General features: G+C 42.9%; 1 protein-coding gene across 1 annotated transcript; it reads left to right on the forward strand.

Moving 5' to 3' along the window:
• The first annotated feature begins 488 nt into the window (after nucleotides 1-488).
• Nucleotides 489-20264, forward strand: rad50 (RAD50 homolog, double strand break repair protein). Its single transcript, XM_080509469.1, has 28 exons — nucleotides 489-519; nucleotides 1165-1298; nucleotides 1406-1489; nucleotides 1922-2073; nucleotides 2164-2349; nucleotides 2491-2695; nucleotides 3070-3198; nucleotides 4355-4520; nucleotides 4685-4743; nucleotides 5380-5514; nucleotides 6158-6364; nucleotides 6483-6665; nucleotides 6916-7073; nucleotides 7174-7349; nucleotides 7968-8205; nucleotides 8922-9111; nucleotides 9363-9489; nucleotides 9680-9873; nucleotides 10104-10214; nucleotides 10981-11073; nucleotides 11281-11394; nucleotides 12181-12308; nucleotides 12635-12736; nucleotides 13520-13642; nucleotides 16755-16840; nucleotides 17076-17218; nucleotides 17809-17942; nucleotides 19685-20264. Exons 2-28 carry the CDS (start codon nucleotides 1170-1172, stop codon nucleotides 19869-19871), a joined length of 3939 nt encoding a protein of 1312 aa, XP_080365595.1. The 5' UTR covers nucleotides 489-519; nucleotides 1165-1169; the 3' UTR covers nucleotides 19872-20264.
• The last annotated feature ends 6379 nt before the right edge of the window (nucleotides 20265-26643 follow it).

The following is a 26643-nucleotide window of genomic DNA, read 5'->3' on the forward strand; positions in this document are numbered from 1 at the left end:
TTATCCATCCATTTCCTATACCATTTTATCCTGTGCAGGGTCAGGGGGCGCTGGAGACAATCTCATCAAACTATGGCCAGGGTACACCTTCACACCTAAAGGCAATTTTTGAATCATCAACTAGCCTCGCATGCATGGTTTTGGGAGGTAGCCCACGCATATATGGAAAGAACATGCAAACTCCACACAGAAAGGCTCATTTGAACCCACGACCTCTCGCTGTGAGGCTGTGGATCTCTTTGTCTGGACCTCTTCATCATAGATTTGGAAATCATTGTAGAGGGTGTTAAAAATCTAAACAGCCAAAATAACTTCTGTTTCATTAATTTTTAATTTATTGCCTCTATTGTCCTTAACGTTACACGCATGAAAAAACATCCTCAGTGGAAAAATTAACGGCTCTCTATTTAGCGGACCTGTTTCTATGTGTTCCAGCTCTATGATGACGTTTCCGGAAGTGAGCCGGAGCGCGAAAAGGGGAGTTTCATGTGTGTACACCCAACAGAAAAACACTCTGAGGTGAGCTGTATTCATGCAAAATTATGTCTCACCGTACGCTACAGCCATCAGTGAAAGTCACTCCTGTGTGAGAGTGGCGGTGCGCTTTGTGTTTTTACATTCATTCCACATCGTAACGTTGCACGAGGAGCAGATTCGGTCGTTAGCTAGCTTGTAAAGTTGCTACAGTCATTCAACATAGAACAAAGTTCACATTGACAAGAGTTTCAGACTGAGCATCTCCAGCTTCGGTTCCCGAGAAAGATAAATCATGCTTTATAATGGGCTTTTAGTTAGAAACGCAATGTGAAACAGTTTCCATGTGGTTACTATGTTTAGTTTACTGTTTTTGGGACATGTTTTCAAATATCCTTCGACTTTTAACCCAGTTTTATAGCAGTCCAGTGTCATCAAAGAGGAGACACTGTGGATGGAAAAACAAAATCCAATGCTCACCTTGAATGTTGTCCAGCAGTCCTCACATTTCAAGACAAGCTAAGACACAATTTTTAGGATCATAGTTTAAATTTAAGCTATATGTAAACAGCAGCAGAGAGACGCACCTACACGTCGTATCAACACAGTGCAGATTGATTGAATATACAGATTAATTGAAGGAAAAGTGTTTTGATCACTACTAACGAAGGTGCTCTCTCTTACCCATAGCAAACATGTCGAAGATTGATAAGATGAGCATCCTTGGCGTGAGGAGCTTTGGGATTGAGGATAAAGACAAACAAGTCATCACTTTCTTTAGTCCTTTGACTGTACTAGTTGGGCCCAATGGAGCAGGAAAAACGGTAAGAAAGCATTTAGTTCATTATGAAGCTTGACCTGTCCACTGTGTTTTTGTAATGTGTTCCTTCATTTATATTGAAAATGACTTTTTCCTCTTTGCTGTTTTCAGACTATTATAGAGTGCCTTAAGTATGCCACATCAGGAGAACTTCCCCCTGGCTCAAAAGGAAGTGCTTTTGTTCATGATCCCAAGGTTTGTTGGAGCTGATTAGTCTGTAATTGTTTATGTTTTTGCTGCAGAAGGGGGTGCATTTTGTGAATGATTTTTATGAGAAAGTTATATGATTTTTTTGTTGTTGCTTTTTTTTTTTTTGTAGTTGGCGGCAAGAGTGATGTATTTATATTATTATTATTATTATAGAGGCAAAAAATACACTGTGTGCCAAAGTCAAATTCGTGTCACGACAGATGCTGGATTCACTAAAAGTGTTAGGATCGTGTGCATTATCCATAAAGTGTACAATGATCTGAAGATGTCAATTCATGGGATTTGAAAACATTTTGTTCTTTGTACATCTAATACACCGACATATTATCAATAACAAACAATATAGAGTGGATTGAAGTGCATTTGCTATGGTTATTTTTACACTTTCTATTTATTTGCATCTCTCTCTAATGTCAGGATGCACATGAGACAGATGTGCGGGCACAAATTCGACTCTTATTCTCTGATGTTAATGGAGAAAAAGTCACCATTCAGCGCTCTATGTCCTGCACTCAGAAGGCAAAAAACTACCAGTTCAAAAGCTTAGACCAAGTCATCACCCGAATAAAGTAAGTTGAAGTCTCAAGTTTTCGGACGCACGGTTTCAAAGCATCAAGCTTTTTTATTTGAGTATGACTCCTGTAATGTTATTCATTCAGGGACGGGAAGAAGGTGCACCTGCCTTCTAAGTGTGGTGAGCTGGATCGGGAGATGATTTCCTCTCTGGGGGTTTCGAAGCCTGTGCTGAATCATGTCATCTTCTGCCACCAAGAAGAATCCAACTGGCCGCTGAGTGAGGGCAAGGCACTCAAAGACAAGTTTGACTCCATCTTTGCTGCGACCAAGTAATACTTTCACATTCATTATACTATTATCCAAAATGTATCGATGCAAGCCTTCACTTGACTAAAATGTATTATCCAATCCACAATTTTCTTAATATGACCAATACAGGGAACTTCTGTTGTCCGTTTTCTTTCTCACAGGTACATCAAAGCTCTGGAGACGATGCGCCAGCTGCGTCTCAAGCAGGCGCAGACGGTCAGAGAGTGTCAGGTTGAGCTTCGCTACTTGAAGCAGAACAAGGAGAAAGCCCATCAGATCAGAGAGACCGTAGCCACCAAGGAGGCTCAGCTGATGGCTTCAAAAGACAGCGTCCAGCACATCGAGGGCCAGATTGATCCATTTGAGGTGGGCTGATGTTGCATTTGCGTGTGTAGATTTCATGACCGCACACAAATGAGAGTGGGGATTATTTAATAGTATACAAATAGGCATGCATTGACAATTAAACAGATCCTTTGTGTTTTTTTTTCAAAATACTGGCTTTTCTTGAGGTCTATTAAAATAATTTTGGCATCGTTGCATAAAAATCTAACTGAGAAAATGAATTAAACATCTGTAAGATTCTTAGATTAATGCTCTGAGTTGTACGTATTAAAACCAAGTGAAACCTACAAAGCTAACTAAGGATGTCCAACCCGTTAAGAAAAGAAAAACAAACAAACAAACTTGGCAACAATCCCTGTATGTATGTTGTTAAACTCTCATTTCCTTCTTTTCAGACTCGAATGATGGATATTGACTTACAGCTTGGGAAAGTGATCAAACTGGACAATGAAATTCAGGCTTTGAACAGCAGGAAGAAACAGATGGAACAAGACAATAGGGAGCTGGAGGAAACAATGGAACAGGTAAAACAACTCATTGTTGCTTTACCGATTAAAAATCTTCAATTTATATCTATAATTGTACATATGCAGTACATACATCACTATATGTGTAACAGGTAAAATACTCTCGTTTTTCTATCAGGTTTGTTGTCTTTATTTAATTTGATCTTGTATATTTATTTTAGCATCATTTTAATGACAATTTTTCACTGTCCCATTGTCCAATGATTGACATTACTTCACCGGTAGTGCAGGAGGTACTATATGGTAGTATTTTATCGGTCTGGCCCACTCAAAATGAAGTTGTCCTGTATCTTGCCCCTGAACTTAAATGTCTTTGACAGCCCTGATTTAGTGCTTTTTGGAAACCTGACAAGGCACTTGGAAGATAATTGTGGGTGGTGAGAAAACAACTGACGTCTAAAATGAGTCTCATGAGCAGAGGTGGTCAGATTTGCAAAGTGACAAACATGCAGCCTCCCGTCATCCATCAGTGAGGGGGTTTATTTGGCTAAACACCTGTTTCATCGCTCTCTGGATTCCACTTTGTATGCCGTGTAGCAATAAAGTGAGAAACTTAACAACAAGTGCAGATGGTGGATGAGGTCGTGGGAATTTCTGCGCTGACAAGTCTATCCGTCTCGACTGTGATGACATGATGTTCTTTTATTGCTGCTGAAACTTGTCTGTTGGGCGCTCTTCTCTCTTCCCTCCATCTGTCTGAAGAGCTTGTTTTTGTGTGAAAGCCACACAGGCCCAGTGTTCCTTTGTGTTGAAGTAGCGTGCTTGTTTGGATGTTGAAGCTTGAACTGCATGTGTGAAATCACATCTTGTTTAAAATGGCGACAGCTGTGGTGAAGAGCTGGTGTTGTTTTTGGTGGCCATCGGTCCTTGAACCTCCCCTGAGAATGGGACATGAAAGTTTTTCCTTTAAATTACATTTTCTGTGCCGTGCAGTGCCAATTACTACCTATTCAGCATCTTTGCACTGACCTCTCGATGCTCCTATAAAGCATGTGCATGCGGGATTCCTCTTTTATTCATAATTGCATATATATCTTTTATGATGGGGATCCTCACTGGTGCCAAATCTCTCTCGACGGGTTTCTGTGCTGTATTCGCTGTGCGCGCTGAGCTTCAGAGCTGCCCTAAGCCTGTAGGCGGTTTTGTGCTGCAGGTATTTCAGGGATCAGACGAGCAGCTGCAGGAGATTTATCAGAACCACCAGAGGACGGTGAAGGAGAAGGAGCACAGGCTGATAGAATGCCAGAGAGAGCAGGAGAGAGCTGGCCGAGAGTGTCAGAGGCTAAACAGAGTGAAGGCGGATCTCCTGGTGGAGCAAGGTACACACACACACACACACACACATATATATGTCCCAGCTCATATTACTAACAATACTAGAGTCTCTCTAGAACAGCATGAATTTGTAAGCACAACATATATATCTATACTTACACTTCCGATATTTAAGTGTTTTACGGTTTCCTCTTGCTTTTTTCCAAAGGTCGTCTACAGCTGGAAGCTGACCGCCACACTCAAAACATCAAGAACCGCGACGCTCAGGTGAGAGAGTTAAAAACAGAAAGCTCCTATGCACACTGGTATTGCGGCGTTTGATCGTTCCTTTTGAAAACCTGCCGGTTCACGTGGATTTTGCAAATCGCTGTAATATAGTGAGAGCCAATCCCAGCTTACTGTGGGTGAGGGCAGGTTACATTGCTGGTCCAGCACAGGGAAAGCAGAGATGGACAACCACACACTTTGACATGCCTTACATGTAGGGGGAATTTACAGTCAGCCTCTGATGAATATTGACAAATACATGTTACACAATGCACAGTTCCATCACAGAGTGAACAGAGAGACAATCTCACACACATTCACATCTTTTGACAATTCAGTGTGCAATAATTAACCCTGAATACATGTTTTTGGACTGTGGAAGGAAATCATAGCACTCATTCATTCATAGGCAAAACATGCAATCTCTACACGAGAGATACTCGACACTCAACGAGACTGAAACTGGTGACATTGTCAATATGAGCCAAGAGGGCAATCAGTTACACAACTGTGCAGATCAATCTCATGTTCCTGTTCTTTCTTTCCTTATTCCAAATCCCTAAAGGTAAATGGGTATTTGTTACAGTAATAAGTAAAAATTCAGCCATTGTTTTCCCTGATATCTGTGTGTCACAGGTTCGCTCTTTGTCCTCTCATCTGGAGATGGAGGGTTATGATCGGCCGCCCTTCACGACTCTTCAGCTGGAGAGTTTTCATCGTCACGTCACACAGAGACTTGAGCAGGAGAAAGAGATAATTAGCCAGATTATGGTAAGAAAGGATTGATTATAAACTCACGATCTTTCGAATGGAAAAATTCTTTTATCAATCTCAGAGGAAAATTCTTTTGACTAATTAAAAAGGACGATAAATAATTATTATTTTGTTTAGTGTATGAATTTTGAACAGTACTGTCTTTATTTGGCACAGTTTAAGACAGAAAATAGTTGTTTATATGCTAAAAACTTGTTTAAATTTTGATAAGTATCTTTATTGACATTCGTGTATTTGCAGAAGTGTCCACACTAGATGTTTGACTGGAGACTGAAACAATAAACAGTGTCAAGCATAACTCATTTGCTCAGTTAATCTGTTATCAATCTAAGTTTATTACAGTGAAACCAAAAACCTTTTTGGTGGGGGGGGCGGTGTATCGTTTTGCCTAAGCTGGCTCTTGATGATGCTCGTCACCTCTCGTAAGATAGCTGATCTCAGAACGGATCATGTTTTACTGCTGTTCATATCAACATTTAAATTCCCTCCTACTTCTGTATCAAACCATTTTATAAAACACAATTCTTAAGAAGAGCCCTATAAAAAAAAGTTGGAGACAATTTGTTAGAACAGCAGAACTTTAAATTCCGACAACACAATTCTGAATGTCGTACACGTAATGGCTTGTTCCTCCTCTCAGGCGGATCTGCAGGCGAAGGAGCAGCAGAAGCAGCAATCCATTGATGAAATGAGAGATAAGAAGACGGGTCTGGAGAGGACGGTGGAGCTGAAGAAAGACCTGCAGAATAAAAGGGACCAAGAACTGAGGAACATCCGAGCAGACCTGCAGAGGCTGGAAGGTTCATCCACCCGACTCCAAGAGCTGGAAACCGAGTTGACTAAAGCGGTGAGAATGCACAAAGTCTTTTTATTAAGATGCAAACATAGGCGTTCACTTGCAATGTGTACAGTCACAAGTCACGGCCAGATCAGCGTTTTGATCTGTTTTCGTTTGTCCTCCTCAGGAGCGCGAGCTGCAGAGTGCAGTGCAGAGCTCAAACGTGGAGGCGCTGAAAGGCGAGGTGGTGGAGCTCCAGAGAGAGAAGGGCGAGCTGGACCGCACACAGAGGCAGCTGGATCAAGAGATGGAGACGCTCAACGTGCACACGACAACACGCACGCAGATGGACATGCTGAAAAAGGACAAGGTGATGTGATGTGCTGCCTGCAGTCACTGGAGGCACTTTTTTATTTTATTTTCACTTGCTGACTCAAGGTGGAGCCACTTCCTCTATAAAGAGGCTACAAAAACATCAAACTTGCACTGTGCTGCTTCAGGTGTCTTTGTAAAGGGAAGCCATGTGACTTCAGATGGTGATCTCTGTGTTAGATTATCTCTTCTCTTAGATCCAGTCAGCTTTTCTGGCTCGACTCATTTTTTTTTACATTTTTGGACAGACGGAGAAGGAGGAGCAGGTGCGTCGGATCAAATCTCGACACAATGACGACTTGGTGTCCCTCCTGGGCCACTTTCCCAACAAGAGAGAGCTGGATGAGTGGGTTTACAACAAGTCCAAGGAAATCAACAGCACCAGAGACAGACTCGCGAAACTCAAGTTAGTAAGATGCATTCAAGCTTTGGAAAATATGTTTCTCCTTGCTGTTGACAAGTGGGTTTTTTTGTGTGTGTGTGTGGTTTATTTGTGTGATTTTCAGTAAAGACTTGGCATCAAGCGAGCAGAATAAAAGCCACATCGCTGCTGAGCTGCGTAAGAAGGAGCAGCAGTTATCAACAGATGAAGAGAAGTTCTTTAATGTTTGTGGTAGTCAGGATCTGGAACAAGATCTGAACAAACTGCAAGAAGATCTGGAGAAAGTGTCCAAACAAAGAGGTACAATAATGACTGAGGAGTTTCTTAGATTTATAGGGGTTCATATGTGTCAGCTAAGCTCAAATAAACTGAGCTAATATTCACAAATCACTCAAAACGAGGGACCAAGAACTGAGGTTCATCCGTTTCAATGAGCTCAGACAATCCTCAGCGAACAGACACAAAAATAGAACCACAATAAATCTTACCAGGACAAGAAAAGCAAAATGAACCGATGCATCCACGTCATTGTATCAGATAAGAGCCTGTGATGTTGTTGGTGGGTGCAGCGTTCATGTGAGCATGTTTAATCACCCTGTCTCCAAGGTTTGGTAACAGGCCAGATGCTAATTTGCAGTAACTGGGTGGAGCTGTCCTATGGGATTTAAACCTGGCCGTGGGGTAATGTGAACCTTGTTGCAGACGAATGTGTCACAGTCTTCGACCTGTTTCAAAAAAAACAGCTCGAGGGGTCAGTTTCAATGTGAGGACGGTATTAGAAATGTACACCCATCTCACAAAAGCAGGAACGCTGTGCAGCTTCCCAGGTCTATTTCTACTCTCGGTTTGGAAACGAAGCAGTAAATGTATATTTGTTGAATTAGTTTTCCTTTCCTCTCCACTCTCTTCTCCACGTAGCCATGCTGGCAGGAGCCACGGCAGTGTACACCCAGTTCATCAGTCAGCTGACGGAGGAGCGCGAGCCCTGCTGCCCCGTGTGCCAGCGCACCTTCCCCTCCGAGTCGGACCTGCAGGAAGTCGTCAGCGACATGCAGTCCAAGCTCCGCCTGGTGCCGGACAAACTGAAGAACACAGAGCAGGACCTGAAGAGAAAGGAGAGAAAGAAAGATGAGATGATGTCTCTCAGACCTGTCAGGTATCGTGTGCCAGGATTGTGTTGGGGGGGGAATTGAACTGCAACCACCGGATACGGCTGAGTTGAACAAATCATTGGGCTTTTGCAAGTTGCATCACATTTCAAAATGTTATGAAATGGTCTATCCTGAGTTCAGATAAATTGAGTTTCTTTAATTTATAGAGCAGATTGATTTTTCTCCACCAGATGGCACCAGATTCTAACATGACGTGTGCATTTCTGTCAACTTGGTCATGAACCTCTATCACCACTTTTATAGCTTTTATGTACAGTATTTGTAAGTGATGGACAGAGAAACATACACATTCAAATCATATTTATTTATTGATAAAATGTTTTAACTAAGGATTCCACTATTATATTTTCACATTTTTCATTTTATTCATAACACATTTTCATGAAGAACTGAGTTCCATCTTGTGGCTGTCCTCACTAGATTTAGTTTGCTCCCTTCATTTTATAGTCATGTATAATTTTCTAATTTATAAAACTATGTTGATATCTACGTAATATTTTTCTTCTTAAAAAATTATATGTAAATATTTGAAACAGCTCAAAATAGCTGATATCCTTTACTAAACAATCAAGCCAAACTCTGTGAACTGGCTTTATGATTAATATGTTCTTTGTAATTTTTGCACATCCACCCTTTTAAATAAATGTGCTCTCGTTCCTTTTTTTTTGCTGGATCGACATTCCTACTTTGTGTCTTCCAGGAAGTCCATCGCACAGCTTCAGGAAAATGAGATTCCCGATTTGAGGAACCGGCTGCAGACTGTGAACAGAGAGATTGAGAGACTGAAGGGCGACGTGGAGGAGCAGGAGACTCTGCTGGGTACCTTGATGTCTGAGGAGGAAACAGCCAAGGCCTGCCAGCATGACATCTTGCTCATGGACAGATACCTGGTACTGTTCTCTGAACACCTGTGGCTCTTTACAAGCCGTATATGCTTTATTTTTATTTTCATGTGCTCACTCCTCTGCTTCTGGAGAGATCAAACTTTTCATTCCCGTTCCTTTGCTGGTTTTTTTTTTCTATTTTGTCTCATGTCTAATGTCGAAGCAGCGGCAACAACAAAAAAATAGAAACTGTCATGTCCCTCCATTTTCTTTCTTTTTTTTTTTTTATTTCTTTGTGTCACTGTTTTTATCTCTAGATGGACCTGAAAGAGGTGGAGAGGAAAATTGCTCAGCAGGCAGCAAAGCTCCAGGGAGTCGACCTGACCAGAACCATCCAGCAAGTCAGTCAGGAGAAACAAGAAACTCAGCACAAGCTAGACACCAGTAAGATAACACCGCAGACATACGCTCAGTTCGAGGTGCCCTATGGTTAATTCAATTTACTGTAAAATGTGTTTTACTCCTCAACTTAATCATCTAAGTGTAGATTTCATATAATGAGATAAACGCTTTTTATTGGTCGTTGGGGTTTTTTTTTTTCTTAAGTGCATTTGTATTTGTCATTTTTTTTCAGTTTCCAGCAAGATGGATTTGAAGCGTAAGCTGATTCAGGATCAGCAGGATCAGATCCAGATGATGAAAAGCGCGGTGAACGAGACGAGAGCCGAGAAGCTCCAGCTGAGCAGCGACATGCAGAAGCAGCAGCAGCTGCAGGAGCAGTGTGTCGAGTTCAGCACTGACATAAAGGCCTTAACCAGAGACATCAGGGTACCCCTGCACATCTAATGTCTCACAACATATGCATATTTAGACTCCTGTGAATCAATAAATGCATGCTAGATTTATTATGTTGTAGGATTGTGACTTACCTCAGTTTTATGTCGTGTTTTTTTGAAATATATTTTTCTGTCGTAAGTTTTGTTTCATGCTAATGCTTGGTGAAAGACAAATGTTTTTTCTTTGAGTAATACATCTTCTCCATTTTGTTCTTCAAACAGGAGGCAAAGGAGCAGCTCTCCCCTCTGTCTGCTGCTCTGGAGAAGCTGCAGCAGGAGAAACAAGAGCTTGTGGAGCGCAAGAAGCAGAAGCAGGAAGAAGGGCAGGAGAAGGTGGGCATGGGGGGGAAAAGGGGTTTAAGAGTGAAAGAGAGAGAAGAAAAGATCCTAGTGACAACATAGTGAAACATGCTGCACGAGAAAGAAAAAGAAGCTCAGTGTAGGTTGGAGACGGTTTTAACCTGTTGCAGATTCACTAGAAAATGGTTCAGGAAGGCCTGGACCAACTGTGAGTTTTACTGAATCGAGAAATCTTAAGCCTAACCTTAAAAGTAGTAAAAAAAAAAAAATTAAGTAGGGACTGTGTCCGCCTCCCTATTTGAAACTGGGATATGGTTCCACATGAGAGGAGCCTGAAAGCTCTGCATCCCATTCTACTTTTAGAAAATCTAGGAACCGACAGTAAGCAGCAATCCGTGAACCAAGTGTTGTTCTGGGGAGATATGGGACTAATAGCTCTTTAAGATATGATGGAGGGGTGGTTAAGAGCTTTGTAGGTTGAAAGACACATTTTTGATTGTATTCTAGATTTCACAGGAAGCCAGTGAAGAGAAGTCAGTGTCACTCTTGCCAGTAGCATTATGAATCAACTGAAGTCTTCATAAACAGTTATTTGTTTATCACCCTGGTAATTGGGAATTACAATAGTCTACTCTGGAAGTAACAAATGCATGGATTGATTTCTTGGCATCACTCTTGAGTCGTCATGTTGATTTTAGTAACATTACAGTTGAAGGAAAGCAGTCTTGCAGACTTGTTTATTGTGGAAGTCGAAGGTTCAGTCATTTTTGTATGTTTTCTGTATTGTACTTGTGTGTAGATCAGCTCCATTAAAGAGAGAGTGAAGGCAGTCGCCAGCTTCGAAAGAGAAATCACCAAGTACATCAATGAGGGCAAAGAAGAATACAAAGAGGTAAAAGCTTTACTCCAACTGTTTTTGATATGCATGTTTCCTCAATAGTTATTCTGTCTGTGACGCATTGCTTCCCTTCCAAGATGCTTTTTCAGTCAAGTTTTCAAAGTTGAATTTTCTGTGTTTACTTTATTATTCAGTGTAATTCTTCATCATTTTTTTAAAGTTGGAAATAGATAATCTCACCAACACTCTGTTTTTATGCAGCAAAAAGAATCTGAGCTTCAAGAGACCAACACTCAGCTCCACGAGGCCGAGAAGCACAAAGAGAAGATCAGTAAAGAGATGGGAAACATACGTCAGGACATAGACACTCAAAAGGTGCCCGACGCATTGTTTCAAAGTTAGTTCAGTTCATTATCATAGAGACTTGAAGTGATGTGAGAAGCAACATTAGAATAATATTATTCTTTGTTAGTTGGGTTACAAATTGTGTGGACAGTTTTGTTTTTTTTGTTTTTTTGTTTTAAATTGAAAACGGCTGACATTTTATTCCTTGACCTCAAATATCTTCATTATTCCACAGCTTTTATTGTTCATAATATCCACATTCTCATGTGCGTTATACATCATGGGCCCTCTTTTAAGACAGGTGTCAAACATAAGGCTTGTGGGACAAAACCGGCCTACCAAACCACCGAGCAAATTGTGAAAAAAAATGTTTTAAACAAATGTCTTGAGAGTAGTGATTACAACGCAACATTGTGAAGTGAGCTGAGATATCAGTGATGCTGCTTTGAAAATTAGCAAACCAGAATTACCCTCAAAGCCATGACGTCGCTCATAATGCAACAATGATAGAAGTTTTTGGACATTTCACTTCATTTTTCATCAGAATGTTTCATTAAAATTGGGTTTATTTTAAGATTGCAGTCATTTTCGGTGATGATTGATATTTTCCTCACATCTACTCTGCGCCACAACAAAGAGAAAGTTTACATTTAAAGGTTCTTATGGCACTATTTGTCCTGCCCGGCCCACTCGAGTTGAAATTGGGCTGCATGTGGCTCTGGTACTAAAATGTGTTTGACACCCCTGATTTTGGAGACTCTCCAGGGACACACTTTCTGCCTTCCGGAAGTTTAAATCTTCTTTAATAATTAATAGGTCCAGGAGCGATGGTTACAGGACAATCTGACCTTGAGGAAGCGTGTGGAGGAGCTGAAGGAAGTTGTGGCCAAACGTCAGGCTCTAATGAAAGATATGGGCAACATGCAAGTCATGCAGCTTCGCCAGTAAGAGAAATTCATCCCTGGGGATCAGGGGTCTCCAACCTCGGTCCTCGCGGGCCCCTGTCCTGCATGTTTTAGCACTCTCCCAATTGCAACATACCTGATTGCAATGAAGGGTTCGGACGATTGGACTTTTTCACAACCTTGGTGGTGACATCATCATTAGATTCAGGTCTACTGAAGCAGGGAGGGAAGTAAAACATGCAGGACTTTCCCCCTGAGGACCAGGGTTGGAGACCCCTGCCTTGCATTCTCAAACTCAAGCCACATCATTGTCATGCATGCGTTTAATTATGCTTGGTCACTTCCCGTTCTGTGTTTTCTTCCAGAGAACGTCGTGACACCGAGCGAAAGTTGGAAGATTTGAAAAAGAACCGTAGTATCGCATTGGGCCGTCAGAAAGGCTTCGAGGAGGAGATTCTACAGTTCAAGTATGCAAAAATGCTTCATTTCCTTAACACGAAGGTCATTATGATAATAATCTAGATTGCAAGGATAAGCTGTGTCGTCGCACCGACTCTTGTCTAATTCACGGAAGCTTGTGAGGTCATGACAGAGTGACGCCATTATACCTCAAACATTTCCCAGACTAATTAAAAAAAACCAAAAAACTAATAGGAAGTTCTTGTTAAATCCAGTTTTACAATTAAGCAGTGTATTTTAGATTATTTGTTAGAGCTGGCTCTAAGTATATTTTAATCCCCCTTAGTGAAGCCCTAGTCAAGTCATTTTATAGAAAGGAAGCGATTAAGTCATTAATTCATCGTGGCGACAGGACAAACTCAATGTGGACCAGATGTTGAGAAGTTGTTATTCTACAATTATTCTTTAATCAGATGCTTCCTTTCCATTGTTTTCCAGGGAGGTATTGATCACGTCTTTGTATCCCTTTAAATCCAGCTAACATCTCACTGTTTATTCATATACAATTAGAAAATGATCATTTTTTTTGTGCTGCCAACAACTATTCATTGATCATTATGATATTCTGTCCCATCAGGGAGAACATGCAAACATTGCACAGAAAAGCCACACTGCATGCTCCTGTATAACATTTATAATTATCTGTAAATGCAGATCATTTAGTTTGCAATTAAAAACAAACCTGTGCATGAACCCTGGATGATGCTGGGAAAACTCATTAAACTTGCTAAAGTGCACAAATTATTATTATTTTTTTCCCTTAGTTAGTATTTTGAATTAATTTCTTGCAGAAAAGAGCTGCGAGAAGATCAGTATGACAAAGCTGATGAGCGCTACAGAAACAAGATGATCGTCATGAGGACCACGGAGCTCGTCATTAAAGACTTGGATCTTTACTACAAAGCTCTTGATCAGTAAGTTCTGACACAACATGCACCAACCTTTTAACAATTACAATGATTGTACTTATAATTTGATGTAAAATATAGATATATACCTTTTTTATGATTATTGTTCAAGTATTAGTCTCAGGAGTTTGCACAACCAGGGAAGAAAAAGAGTTTACTCAAACTAAAAGAGATCAAACTGATTGATTTCAAACAAAAAAGACGATAAATGACGAATGACAGATTTGTAATTTTCCAAATGCATAGAATTTCCCCTCACCCGAGCCTACTTAAGTTTAGTATAGACTTTCAAACAATTGTTATTACAAACTAATATCTGTAATGCTGTGTGAAGAAGATAACCACGAAGCGTTTCCTTTCTTTAACCACCCACTTCATGATGATGACGATGTCAGTGAAGTCCTCATGGTTGGTCTGATGGGGATGATAAGCAACGTGGAATCAGAAGTTCAAAGAATTTTTTTTCTCACTGACTGAATTCTTGACAATGAAGTTACTTTTGCCACTTTTAATAAATAAACTCACCGCTTCCATTTCGGATGATGGGAAGTTGAGTTAATTTGAACAACCACACCTTAAAGTCACAGAATCTCTGACCAAACGGCATGTTGAACCTTGTGGCCAATGAGCTACAATAACAGAATACTTTCATTTGAAAAAGAAACAGGTAGGATGCATCTCAAAGCAACTTAATCTGGTCAGCTGGACTTGTTAATATGTCATTATTATTGTTATTGTTATTATTAATTCATTTGCTATTATTAATAACCAGACATGGGTAATACACATGAATCCAAAAGAAAAATAATATATATTCATACAAATGTCTCCATTCATATCCGCTTACACATTTATTCCGATGGTTGGTGCAGTTGATGCTGACCTTGATTTGAGGTGGCTGTTGTGGAAACTGGTTAAAACCCAACAGTCTACCCACTACTGTCCTGTGATGGCTACTTCTTGCAGCAGAATTACCATGCCACAAAGCTTCAGTCATCTTGGCTTTCTTCAACATGCACTCGCATACCTCCACAGTGCCCACATCCTTTCAAGGGTTTGTGGCAGATCAATGTTGCATTAATGCTGCCAAATTTGCAGAAAACTGTGTCAACCAATATTTTTGAGACCCGTTTCCAACACCTCGTTCAATCCTTTTAATAAAGAATTCATGTATTTGTGAACGCAAAAGTTGTTCCAAGCCAGTTTACAAGCCATTAACTGTGAATAATATTCTGAATCTATCAAATCTGACCTCTCCGGTTTCACGGTTTTGTGCAATTATTTGACATCAATCGTGCTTCTATTGTGCTTAAATTACAACGTGATTTAACGTCTTCTCGCGCTCTTCAACAGCTTCTTACACGTATACGTAGGAAGTGATGTTGGAGACCTTTCAAACTGCACACTGTTCATATTCCAGTAATGCAACGTCAGCCTGTTGTCCTTTATCAGATCTTTTTGAAGTCGCGACATCAAAATAACCTCAGTTTCTTCAGACTAACGGCCTCATGATGGATGGAAAATTATTCCAGGCCTCTACTTTCTCACCCAGGCAGCAGGAACCTGGCCAGGATATTAATGCACGGTAGCTGCTCCTCAGGCCAACACTCGGGCATACAATACCTTTTTTTTTTTTTTTTAAACAAACACCTGAAAAGCTATCAACATTTTTTTTTTTACTTTGAGTTCTTGTTTCGCCATTTGGCCACAAGTTTACCTTCAATGCATGTTGTTGGACTGAGGGAGAAACTACATACATAGAAAAATGCAGACTGCACACAGCAAAGGCCCTGAACCACAACACCACCGTGCAGCCCGCTTCTTAATCACAATCAGTATTTAATAACAATCAACTGTGTGTTTTCAACTCAAATAAATGTGTTCAAGCTGCTACTGTGTGACACGAATACGCGCCAACGCTCCGTTACGTGAAGTTGGTCACTTGTTAATGTTGTAGTGAGCTGATGTGATTTGTGGAGGTGTGATTGAAGGTTGTGTTCAAATTAAAGATGTAACAGTTGCAAAGACTTTGAATTGCTCTGATCGTTTCGTGAGACACTTGCACCTGCCCCCCCCCCCCCCCCCCCAGAGCATTTTCACAGCTTTGTAGTTGCTGGCTGCTTGTTATAGAAAAGCAGCCTTGTCTGAGTGATGGCAAAGTAAGGCATTGGGAAACATTTATGGTCTGATGTTTATTAAATTTGTTACACCACACAAGTGAGGGTGAAATCACTGATACTTTTGTTACTTTAAAGCATCAAAAAATGACTGTGTCCGCTGACAAACGTTCTTTTGTAAAACAAGTGTAAACTCACAGTTATGGACACTATCTGAGAAATAAACCTACGCATCTCTCTTCGTGTCTGTGGCTTAGTGAAGGCATCGCTGTTCGCTGCGTTATCAAGATTGAACATTTGCAGCCTCTGAGCAGACCAGACCTCCAATCCTCAGTTTCTATATGAATACACAGAAACCCAGATGCCTTGATTTGGTCATTTATGATAATGAATCGCTTGGCTTGCAACAAATTGCTTGTACATATTAGGGCAGATCTCATGCGTGTGTTTCTTCCATTTGAATATTGTTTTTTTTTTTGTCTTGTTCAAAATGTTTATGTAGACATGTTAAAATAAAAACAGCAGTCTAAACTGCTCCACACAAAGCAAAAGAATGATTTTAGGAAACCTTTGTCCTCAAGATGACGTTTTCTTCTGACCCGATCATGTTTGGTGATTATTCTTTTGTTTCCTTATTAGGTTGTATCTTTGCAAGTCATGCCTTCTCATGTGTGCTTCATGGGCCAATATACAGACGTTTTTGAATAAATGCTGATAATGCTCAAGGCTGAAACCACATTGAGATTCTTTTCTCCGATTTCAAATGTATTTCTTGGTATGCAGGAAAGCATATTCGGTAGATTGTTTATCCACCAGTCGCTCATGCCATGCACCCTTCTCTTTCAAATTGTTGAAAACAGAATGCATCCTTTCATAGTGCGATACGGATTAATAATGAAAATGTCTGTCACCACTCCGTTTGTGCAGAAGTCCCTGGAGTTGCAGTCGCTGAGCAAAAAGATCTTCAGTTCCGTTTTACATACATTGTCTGTTTCCCACAGAACCATCATGAAATTTCACAGCATGAAGATGGACGAGATCAACAAGATTATCAGAGATCTGTGGCGCAGCACCTACCGGGGTCAAGGTGGGAAACCCCACCCACACACACACACCCACACCCACACACACCCACACACACACCCACACCCACACACACCCACACACACACCCACACACACACACACACACACCCACACACACACACACACACACACACACACACACACACACACACACACACACACACACACACACACACACACACACACACACACACACTTATTCCTTTTCTTGTTTTTAACTCTTTGTTCTCTTTCCAGATATTGAGTATGTGGAAATCAGGTCTGATGTGGCTGAGAACTCTTCTGCTGGAGTGAAGCGGAGGGTTTACAACTACAGAGTGGTGATGGTGAAAGGAGACACGGCTCTAGATATGAGGGGCCGCTGCAGCGCTGGTCAGAAGGTAAACCTCAAATCAGGATTTTAAAACCTGAGTTGTTCAACAAGATGACTTCTGATGTAAGCCGTCGCAATTAAAAATTGTGAGCTGAAGCTTATGTGACTGCATGCTTTGATGAATACCCTTTTTTTTTAAATTATCATCATTATTGGGTTTAACAACATACCATGTTGAGTCACATAAGTGTATTGCAAACATTAACATAATCTGTGAATTATAATCACACAGCAGAACTGGAAAAGCACCCGAAACACTCACACATACATCCGCTTCACTAAAAAACTACCAAACAAAAGAAACAACATCGCGAACAACAACACATCAGTCATTTTTTTTTTTTAAATAAAAAAGGAAACTAAAAGGTCAGGTGTCTCGGTCACTCTGAGGGAATTGAATCCTTTTGACATGTTGAAGGGAAGAAAGAACACCCGACATTGCGGAATTTATTTCAGTATGAGCCGTCAAGACAAGAGAGTTGTGAAGGCCAGAACATCCTTTTGGGGCTCATGGAATGCCGTTCAAGGAGAAACCTCAAATAAAGTGCACCTGGTTTAATTTGCGTCCCTATTTGATGAATCCCTGTGTGTGTGCAGGTGTTGGCGTCCCTGATCATCCGCCTGGCCCTGGCAGAGACGTTCTGCCTGAACTGTGGCATCCTGGCCCTGGATGAGCCCACCACCAACCTGGACCGAGAAAACATCGAATCACTGGCGCACGCCCTTGTAGAGTCAGTACACACAAGCACACACACATGGGGCACACATAGACAGACGCATATAGTGAGACACATGTTTCTAGATAGAGAGACGGACACACACACACACACACACACACACAGACGGGCAGGAACACAGACATATACAGGGACACACAGATGGTTTTTAATCATGCTGATCCAGCTTCACACTTTGAATGATCACTGCATTGAAATGGATCAGAAACCACCGTGGTCTTTTTTGAGCCTCTATCGGCCTAATAATTAATAAAGAATAACTACACTGTATAATAATAAATAATATTGTGTCTTCACCCGGTGGGCCAGCAGTGAACCTCCCACTCCCCTCTTAGTTTCTGCAGACATGGACTTATTCTTACTTATGGTAACTCGGTTGTTATTGCCCCCCCCCCCCCCCCCCCCCCCCCCCCCCCAATACTCCAAACATATTATGAGAAACCTAACATGGTAACCCTGTATGATTATAGTCAGGTTATAGTTGGGGAAATGACTTTCAGTGTCCATCTTCTGTGTGTTGTCGAATTTGCAACTTGTTTTGAGGATGGTAATACACCAAATCTTTCATCCTGTCATTTGTGTTTATATGTTCATATGTTTATATGATTTACAATATTACTACAATGAAGTAAAATTGTATCTATCCAGTAATGGTTGGTCAGTGTTGCACCTGTGATGTCCCTGCACATTAGACTCTGCTTGACATCAAGTTGCTTCAAAAGTCAGGTGAATGAAAAATCTAGAATTTAATTGTGACACTTTTGAATCGGTTGAAAGAACAGATGATATACAAATGTAATATATGTGACGTGATCCTTTTTTCAATGAAGACGGCATGTCAAAGCGTTTCACCATCTTGGCCTCTAGAGGTGTGATTGTGTTGAAATGCACTTATAAACAATTTCAACCTTGAAACTCATCCTGTCCTGGAACTTCACTTTAAAGTCGGCTGGGTGATAACTGAGCTTGTCATAAAAAAGAAAGAAAGAAAGAAAATCCTCAGAAAACAGTCACAATTTTGTAAAATTGTATATGAGCGCTTAAACATTGAAAATGTTGTGTTTGAAAAGCAGTTTGAAGCTTTCAGTCACTATCCTGCAGTATTGGCGGTTAATCTCGTAAACACCGACAGCAGCAGCTGCCATTATGTGTAGGACATTATCTAAAAACCTGAGTTGAATTTAATTTGGGCATTGCTGGACTGGAGGTATTATATTACATTAGATCTGACACGCCCTACAAGCTACCTTGTTTTTATTTCTGACATGAAAGTACAGGTGAAAGTAATTTTGTTGATTTTGCAAGAAGACATCTTTTCGTTTCCCACTGTGGTCAACGCAGCACTGCCGCAGGATAGCGTCGATATCACTCGGTGATTAAAGCTAGTTCATCAGCAGACTGAAAAACAAAATGAAATAAATGCGTTATGAATCCAACTCTTGCGTGTGAACATTTGCTGCAACGTCTCACCTGAAGCAGCTAGTTTCACCTGAAAACACTATTAGTCACAGTTGTTTGGATCCTCGTGAAAGAAAAGAATTATCGGAGGCTGGTGTAGCCAGGTAGGTCCCTCTATTAGTTTGTTGTTGTTTTTTTAATTGAACTGTTGAGCGGTTCCACCATCATTGGCCCAAAAATGGTGCTTTTGTGTGTTTGTACAGAGTTTTTTTGGATTGAAATTTGATCAAAATGAGCTGCAGCAGTGCTTCACCCTTTGTTCTTTCTCTCCTGTCCAGGATCATCAAGAGTCGCTCTCGCCAGCGTAACTTCCAGCTGCTGATCATCACCCACGACGAGGACTTTGTGGAGCTTCTGGGACGGTCGAGCTACATCGAACACTTCTATCGTATCCGAAAAAACCAGGACCAGAACTCTGAAATCACCAAGTGCAGCATCTCTTCGCTCTCTGCTTATCTCCATTGACACCGTGGCTGCATGAAACTGTTTGAAAAGGAAGAGCTCAGTTTGTTCTGTCAAAGTTGTCAGTTTCCATGTTAGTTTTCCGGAGGCGATGTTTAAATAATCATAAAATAAATGGCGATGGCAATTGTTTTAGGTCCACCTGAACAGAGCCAATTCTCTCTCCGTCCACATCAGACATGCATGTGTAGCCATTTAAAACTCACTAATTTCACAAGATTCAATAGTTATTGGATATCATCGCAAATGTTAAAAATAGAGACTTTAAAGTAAAATGTCATTATCCTCACATCAGGAGCAGTTTCCAGCAATAATGCACGGATGTTTAAGTTCTGTTTATGTGCGTTCTTTTTGAGACATTCAGAAGTCATTTGTTTCTTTGCAACTCTCAACTCTCTTTAGAGCAATGTTGACATTTGTCCTCAACAGAAAGAACCCTGTTGAAAGTTTTTTTGTGTACTTGAGAATTGCCATGTTCTACTAATAAATGACTATGTGCTGTGTTTTTAGTCGCAACGATTAACTTTTTACCGCCATGAGAGAATCCAGGGAAACTTCACTTTAACTGCAATGGATACATTTATTTAGGAATAAATTCAGCAAGGGTTAGGCAACAGCATTAGATTCAAAGTAACATCGGATTAATAACGATTAATCATGATAAATGGTAATGATTAAACAGCATGATTGGTTATATAATATTACTGAGCCTGTTCCACGCTAAGATTATACGACCTGATTCGCTTTTTTGGTGGGAGAGTGGGAGGTGAGGCGAGCAGCCCTGCCTTCAGCTGCCGTGCCCACTCCCGGGCCTGTCTTGGGTCAAGCAGAGTTACGGTCGCCCGCGGGGAGGATTTGAGAATCCGTTGACAGGGAGAGTGGACTCTTTGCCTCGAAGCCAATTCCGATGTTGCAATCCAGTGGTTAGGCTTTGGTCAGGGATTCCAGGGTTGAACGTTGCCTTCCAGAGAAAGTTGGAAGATCCAGTTAATCCATTTCGGCCCCGGTCTTAGCCCCCTCCCGCCCGGTGAGAACTCCACGACTGGCCCCAGGATATTCCGTCCCGCTGCCGCTGCGTAGTTCCGTCCTTGCAGATTGAAAGGCTGAAAACCGTTGCTCCTTCTGTTTGCTCACGATCCCGGCCCCACTTATCCTCACAACGAGCTCGAGGTTAACGTCGCGGGACACCAGGATACCTCACCACGGCGGCCATGTGGAAACTGTGGCTTGTTTTCCCACGCCGCACGAGCACAGGTCTGCCCAGCCACAGGACAGAGATGTCAGCGCTGCGGTAAACTCAATCACTTTGCTAAAGTGTGCCGCCCTGCACCTTCTACTACAAGAACCCAGCGCCGCTCATCCCGCCCATCAAGCCCAACCACCATTCACTCTGTGGGCGCCAACAACAAGCCTTTCACCTGGTGCACGGTGGAGCTGGATGACGTGTGTTTACCGCTACTACTGGACACTGCTTCCTCTAGGTCCCTTCTCAGTGAGTCCACAGTCCGGCAGCTCTTTCCCAGACAGACTATCAAAGCAGGAGCAGAAGAGCTGTACGGCTATGGACACACTAAAATTAAAATGATCGGCACCACTACCTTTTCTGTCCGTTATGGCTCCAGAGTCCTCCCAGCATTCACGTTCTAGGTGTCACAGCATGGCGCTAGCCTCCTGGGATTCGATTTGTTCTGCGCCCTGGGTTTCTCCATTTCTGACAACCTCGGTGCTACCATCCTGACAGTGACCACGCCATGGCAGCAGTGTTGGCCATCGCTTTTCACTGGGCTGGGCTGCCCCACTGCCTTCAACCACCAGCCGCTCATCAACCCAGCTGTGAAAACAGTCATCCAACCTCTGCGTAGGCTACCCCTCACCCTGGGTGATGATGTCACTGCTGAGTTGCAGAAATTGATGGATGCTGGCATCATCGAAAGAGTCGACGCCTCGCCCTGGATCTCCAATCTGGTCGTAGCAAAGAAGACAGGTGGCCTCCGCCCCTGTGTCGACCTCAGACAGGTTAACAAAGCGGTGGTTCCAGACAGATACACACTACCCACAGTGGAGGAGCTCTCTGCGCAATTTCACAGCTCGACAGTCTTCTCAAAGCTCGACCTTCGCCAGGGCTACCTGCAGGTTCCCCTACACCCTGACAGCCGCAACCGCACCGCCTTTGTGACCCATATGGGGGTCTTTCGGTACACCCGGCTGCCCTTTGGACTGCTGTTTTCAAAAGATCATGGCCACCATCTTCGCAGGCATTCCCAGGGTGGTTGTGTACCTGGACGACGACGTACACGGAGCAACATCAGCCCTGCATGATGACCGCCTCTCCAGGGTGTTGGATGTGCTCGCCGGTCACAACCTGGTCTCCCCATGCACTTCTGCATGGGGAGAAGTGCATCTTTGCAGCTCCTGTTATTGAGTTTGTGGGGTTTCGCCTGACCGCTGAAGGCCTGAGCCCACTGTATTCAAACGTCGACACCATCCTGCGCCTGCCTGAACCCTCCTGCCCGGCGCTGCTGTCATCGTTTCTGGGGATGACTGCGTATTACTTGCGCTTCCTTCCCCAGTACTCTGACACCACTGCACCGCTACGCGCCCTTCTGAAGCAGGATGCACCCTGGGCCTGGTCTCCTGCATGCTCTGCCGCAGTCAGCCGGCCCAAATCCCAACTCCCCTCCCCACCTGTACTTGCTCACTTTGACCTCGAGAGCCCCACATTTGTGACCTGCGATGCCTCCAACACTGCAGTCGGCGCAGTCCTGTCTCAAATCCACAAAGGGACTGAGCATCCGGTGGCGTTCGCTTCAAGGGCGCTAACTCCAACTGAGCAGAAGTACTCTGTAGGGGCAAGAGAGGCACTGGCCTGTGTCTGGGCATGTGAGCGGTGGCACATGTACCTGTACGGGCGACATTTGCGGACCGATCACCAGGCCCTCACAGCCCTCCTGGTCACAAGTGGATCGGGCCACAAACCGCTGCGCCTCTATTGATGGTCTGGGAGGCTACAAGCATACAACTTCTCCACACAGTTTACCCCAGGCAGGGAAAATGTTGTAGCAGACCTCCTCTCCAGAGCCACACCCACCTCTGCACCAGACACCAACCAGGACTCCTCAGAATCAGAACTGATCCTCTTGCTGCACGCACCCCTCGAGGCAGCTGTTTCCCTGAAAGAACTTCAGGCAGCTTCTGCACAAGCCCCTGTTCTCACCCAGCTCTGCACTTTCATTCGTAACGGCTGGCCTGCCAGGGTTCCTGAAGATCTAGCACCCTTTCACCGGGTCAGAAGCGACCTCTCCTACTGGAATGACGTCTGCATGGCGAGAGGGCTGTGCACGGTGGTCCCAAGCGCTCTGAGAGAACGAGTCCTGGCCATGGTCCATGACGGCCATCTTGGCATTGTAAAGGTCAAACAATGCTGCAGGGGACTGGTCTGGTGGCCAGATATCGACAGAGACGTTGAAGATCTGGTCAAAGACTGTGCACCTGTCTCACCAGTGGTAAAACCGGCCCTCCCCCGCCTCCACCCTTACAGCCCGTGCCATGGCCTCAGGCACCATGGACCCACATACAGGTGGACATATGTGGTGAACTTCATGGCACTCCACAGCATCAGCGCTTCCTCCTGGTGGCCTACGACCTTCACTCCAAATGGCCAGAGGTGCTTCCTGCCGGGTCTGTCATCACTGCGGTGATCATTAACTTTCTCTCCTCCTTGTTCGCCCGCTGGGGTGTCCCTGATGCTATTACCACAGATAACGGGCCCCAGTTCATCTCAGCCGGCTTTACAACTTTTGCAGAAGGGAGGGGGATAAAGCACATCAAAACTTCCCTTTACCACCCTCAGGCCAATGGAGGTGTGGAAAGGTTCAATCAGACCCTTAAGAATGGGCTCAGAGCACACATGGCAGATGGCCTGTCATTCTCCATGTGACTGCAGAGCACCTTACTGCACTACAGAGCCACACCCCACACTACCACTGGCAAGTTTTCCAGCCCTACTGATGCTAGGGAGGGAACTGCAACTCCCTTTGGACCGCCTATGCCCTCCAGTGAGAGAGAGTGAGAGTGGCACAACGACAACGTACCATGAAGCAGCGGTTTGACAGGAAACATCGTGTGAAACCATCTGCCCTCACTGTATCGGACTGGGTCCGAGTCCGGCGTCCCAGTGGTTCTCACAAGCTGCTCTCTTTCTGGTCTGCACCAACGCAGATCACAGCACAACTGGGGCCAGCCACCTTCCGTGTGACCGATGGTTCACGCTGGCACGTCAGCCGCCTCTGACGGGTGAGGCAACCTTCTGTGTCGGCCCAGCAAGCTGCGGCTGATCATCATTGCACCAATGGGGTCTGGGACCCTCCAGACATACGGGTGGAGACTCCGGCGAGACAACCCCCTCAACCACATGTGCAGGCTGAACCCCTGCAGAACGGGCCCCGCCCACTTCGGGCCCACCAGAGGCCCTCGTACCTCAATGACTATGTTACTGACTTTTGAGACATTATCATAGTGTATAGCCTGTCACATGGCAGAATAACCCACAGGCTATACCGGTAAATCGGCAGTCTACCCGGTTTACTTAGTTAGGCTGGGGGTCTTGGTTTGTGACTATTGTTCTGATGTTTAAATGGGGGGGAGTAAATGTTACATACCACAGTGACCTGTGTTTATGTGTGTGTGTCACAACAGTGTGAATACCTGTCATTGCTGTTTGTAGGCAAAAGCCCGCGCTCCCAAGGAATGCTGGGTAATGTGGTTCTGTTAATAAAGCCGGTGTTCTAAGGCACACAGTGGCGGTCCTCCTAATTCAAACATAATACATACCTCCTGATTTCTCTTGAAACACATGATCATACAAGCACAGAAATCAATCGTAACTTTATGTGACTACTTATTCACATACACACATTTTCAGGCTTTCCTAAATTACATTTTAATCACAACCATACATCTTAAACTTTTCATCACTCAACAATTTATTTAATGGTTTAATCACATACAAGTGTGAATCAACACAGTCTTTGTTTCAGCCCCCCCCCCCCCAACAGGCTTTGTGTTTGTGCTGGGATCTCAACACACATTAACCCCACTTGACAGCTGATGGTCATAATCGTTTTCTTCAAAAGGTTATTTTTCTGTCGCACTCTAAGGAAACCTTATCGATTCATTTCATGGAAAGGGGCCTCTTTTCTTTTTTTTTCTTTTTTGGTGATGTCGTTCAGCAACCACAACTTAATCAACTAAATCTTATCACACACTGCAATCGGCATCTGTATGACATGGGGAAACTTGGCGGAGGCGTGTGCTATAAAATATGGTATAAATTGAACCACGAGAGCTCGTTGAAATCACAATCTCTGAAGACCGACTAAAGCTAACCAGCAAAATAACAAACCGTGAAGATGAAGACGCTACTGCTTGTATCTGCTGTGGCTCTGCTGGCCGGTTCTGCTCTCATGCTTCCTGCTGGAAGTCGTGACAACCTCAACCACATCATTGACTTGATCAACAGTACAAATACAACTCTGAATGAGGTAAGAGCTGATTCTACCAGGTGTAATCTCTTTTTTTTTTTTATTATTAGTGAATTATCGTGAAACATTAAATCACTTTTTTTTTTTCTTTTGACAGCGCCAGTATGTGGAGAAAGTGGCACGCGCTGGATGCATGGTGAGAATCGTTGCAGTGAATTGTATACGTCAAAGATTTTCGTCCTTTTGCACTCGAGGAACCTTTTGAATTGATTTGAATTTCCTGTTTGCAAAATTGAAAAAAAAAAAAAAATCTGCAATGAGTGAGTGCTTAGGTTTCTTATCATTCCAAGATAACTTATCATTTCGAACAAAAAAACAAACAATTTGAATGTCAGATATGTGGTTCTGGTTCTACTGCAGTGCATTCGGTCGCACAGTAAAAATGATTAAAAAAAAAAACTGGGAGTTGTCAAGCTGACTATTGGCACCTGTAGGTAATACATACATGTATATGGTTTGTACTTAAACAGCTTAATTTTTCCTCCAGGATGAGTTCTTCTGCAAAGTGCATCACATCCTGCAGAACAATACTGCATTTCGGGCAAACGCGGCTGGAGAGCAGATTGTGAGAAACCTGGAGCTCTACCTCAATGGCACTAAAGTAAGGATTTAGCAATTATAGCGATGCTGGTTTCTTCATACATTACAGCTTGGCAACATGAACAGATTTATCTTATTTCTACTACTGAGAGATCTATTCTACTGAAATGTCTGAACCTGCTCATTGTCTTGTCTGTCAGGTCAACTGTCCAGTGGTGCCTGAGAAGAAGACGGATGAAGTTTCAATGGGGGAATTTCTGGCGTCCTTAAAAACTTGCATACAGAGTACAAACCTCCGCAGAGGAACTGCACCCATGAAAACTGTTGGCTGAATATCTCGTATATATGTTGGGCAGCATTTTCACGCGAGTCGTAGTTTGTCAAAACCGAGACTTTCGTAATGCTTTTTTTTTTTGGTTAATGACAAAGAGCATCAGTGGGCAATCGAATTTATGATTCTGGTTATTGTTGATTGTGTTATTTGGTAAGCACCTGCAGGAACGCTGAACTCAAACCTATTTGAGATGTTCCCTTTTATTTCAGCAGTTTTTGTAGCAACTTAATGTGATGATGCAGAGCTGATATCTACACCTTTGTATTTATTTTGTCCATACTATTTAACATAAGTTATGTGTATTGTAATTGTCTTACACTGCATTCCCTCTGCGATATATTTTAAATTCTATTTACTAATG

The sequence above is a fragment of the Blennius ocellaris genome (genome assembly GCF_963422515.1).
Source record: "Blennius ocellaris genome assembly, chromosome: 14".
Classification (NCBI taxonomy): Eukaryota; Metazoa; Chordata; class Actinopteri; order Blenniiformes; family Blenniidae; genus Blennius; species Blennius ocellaris.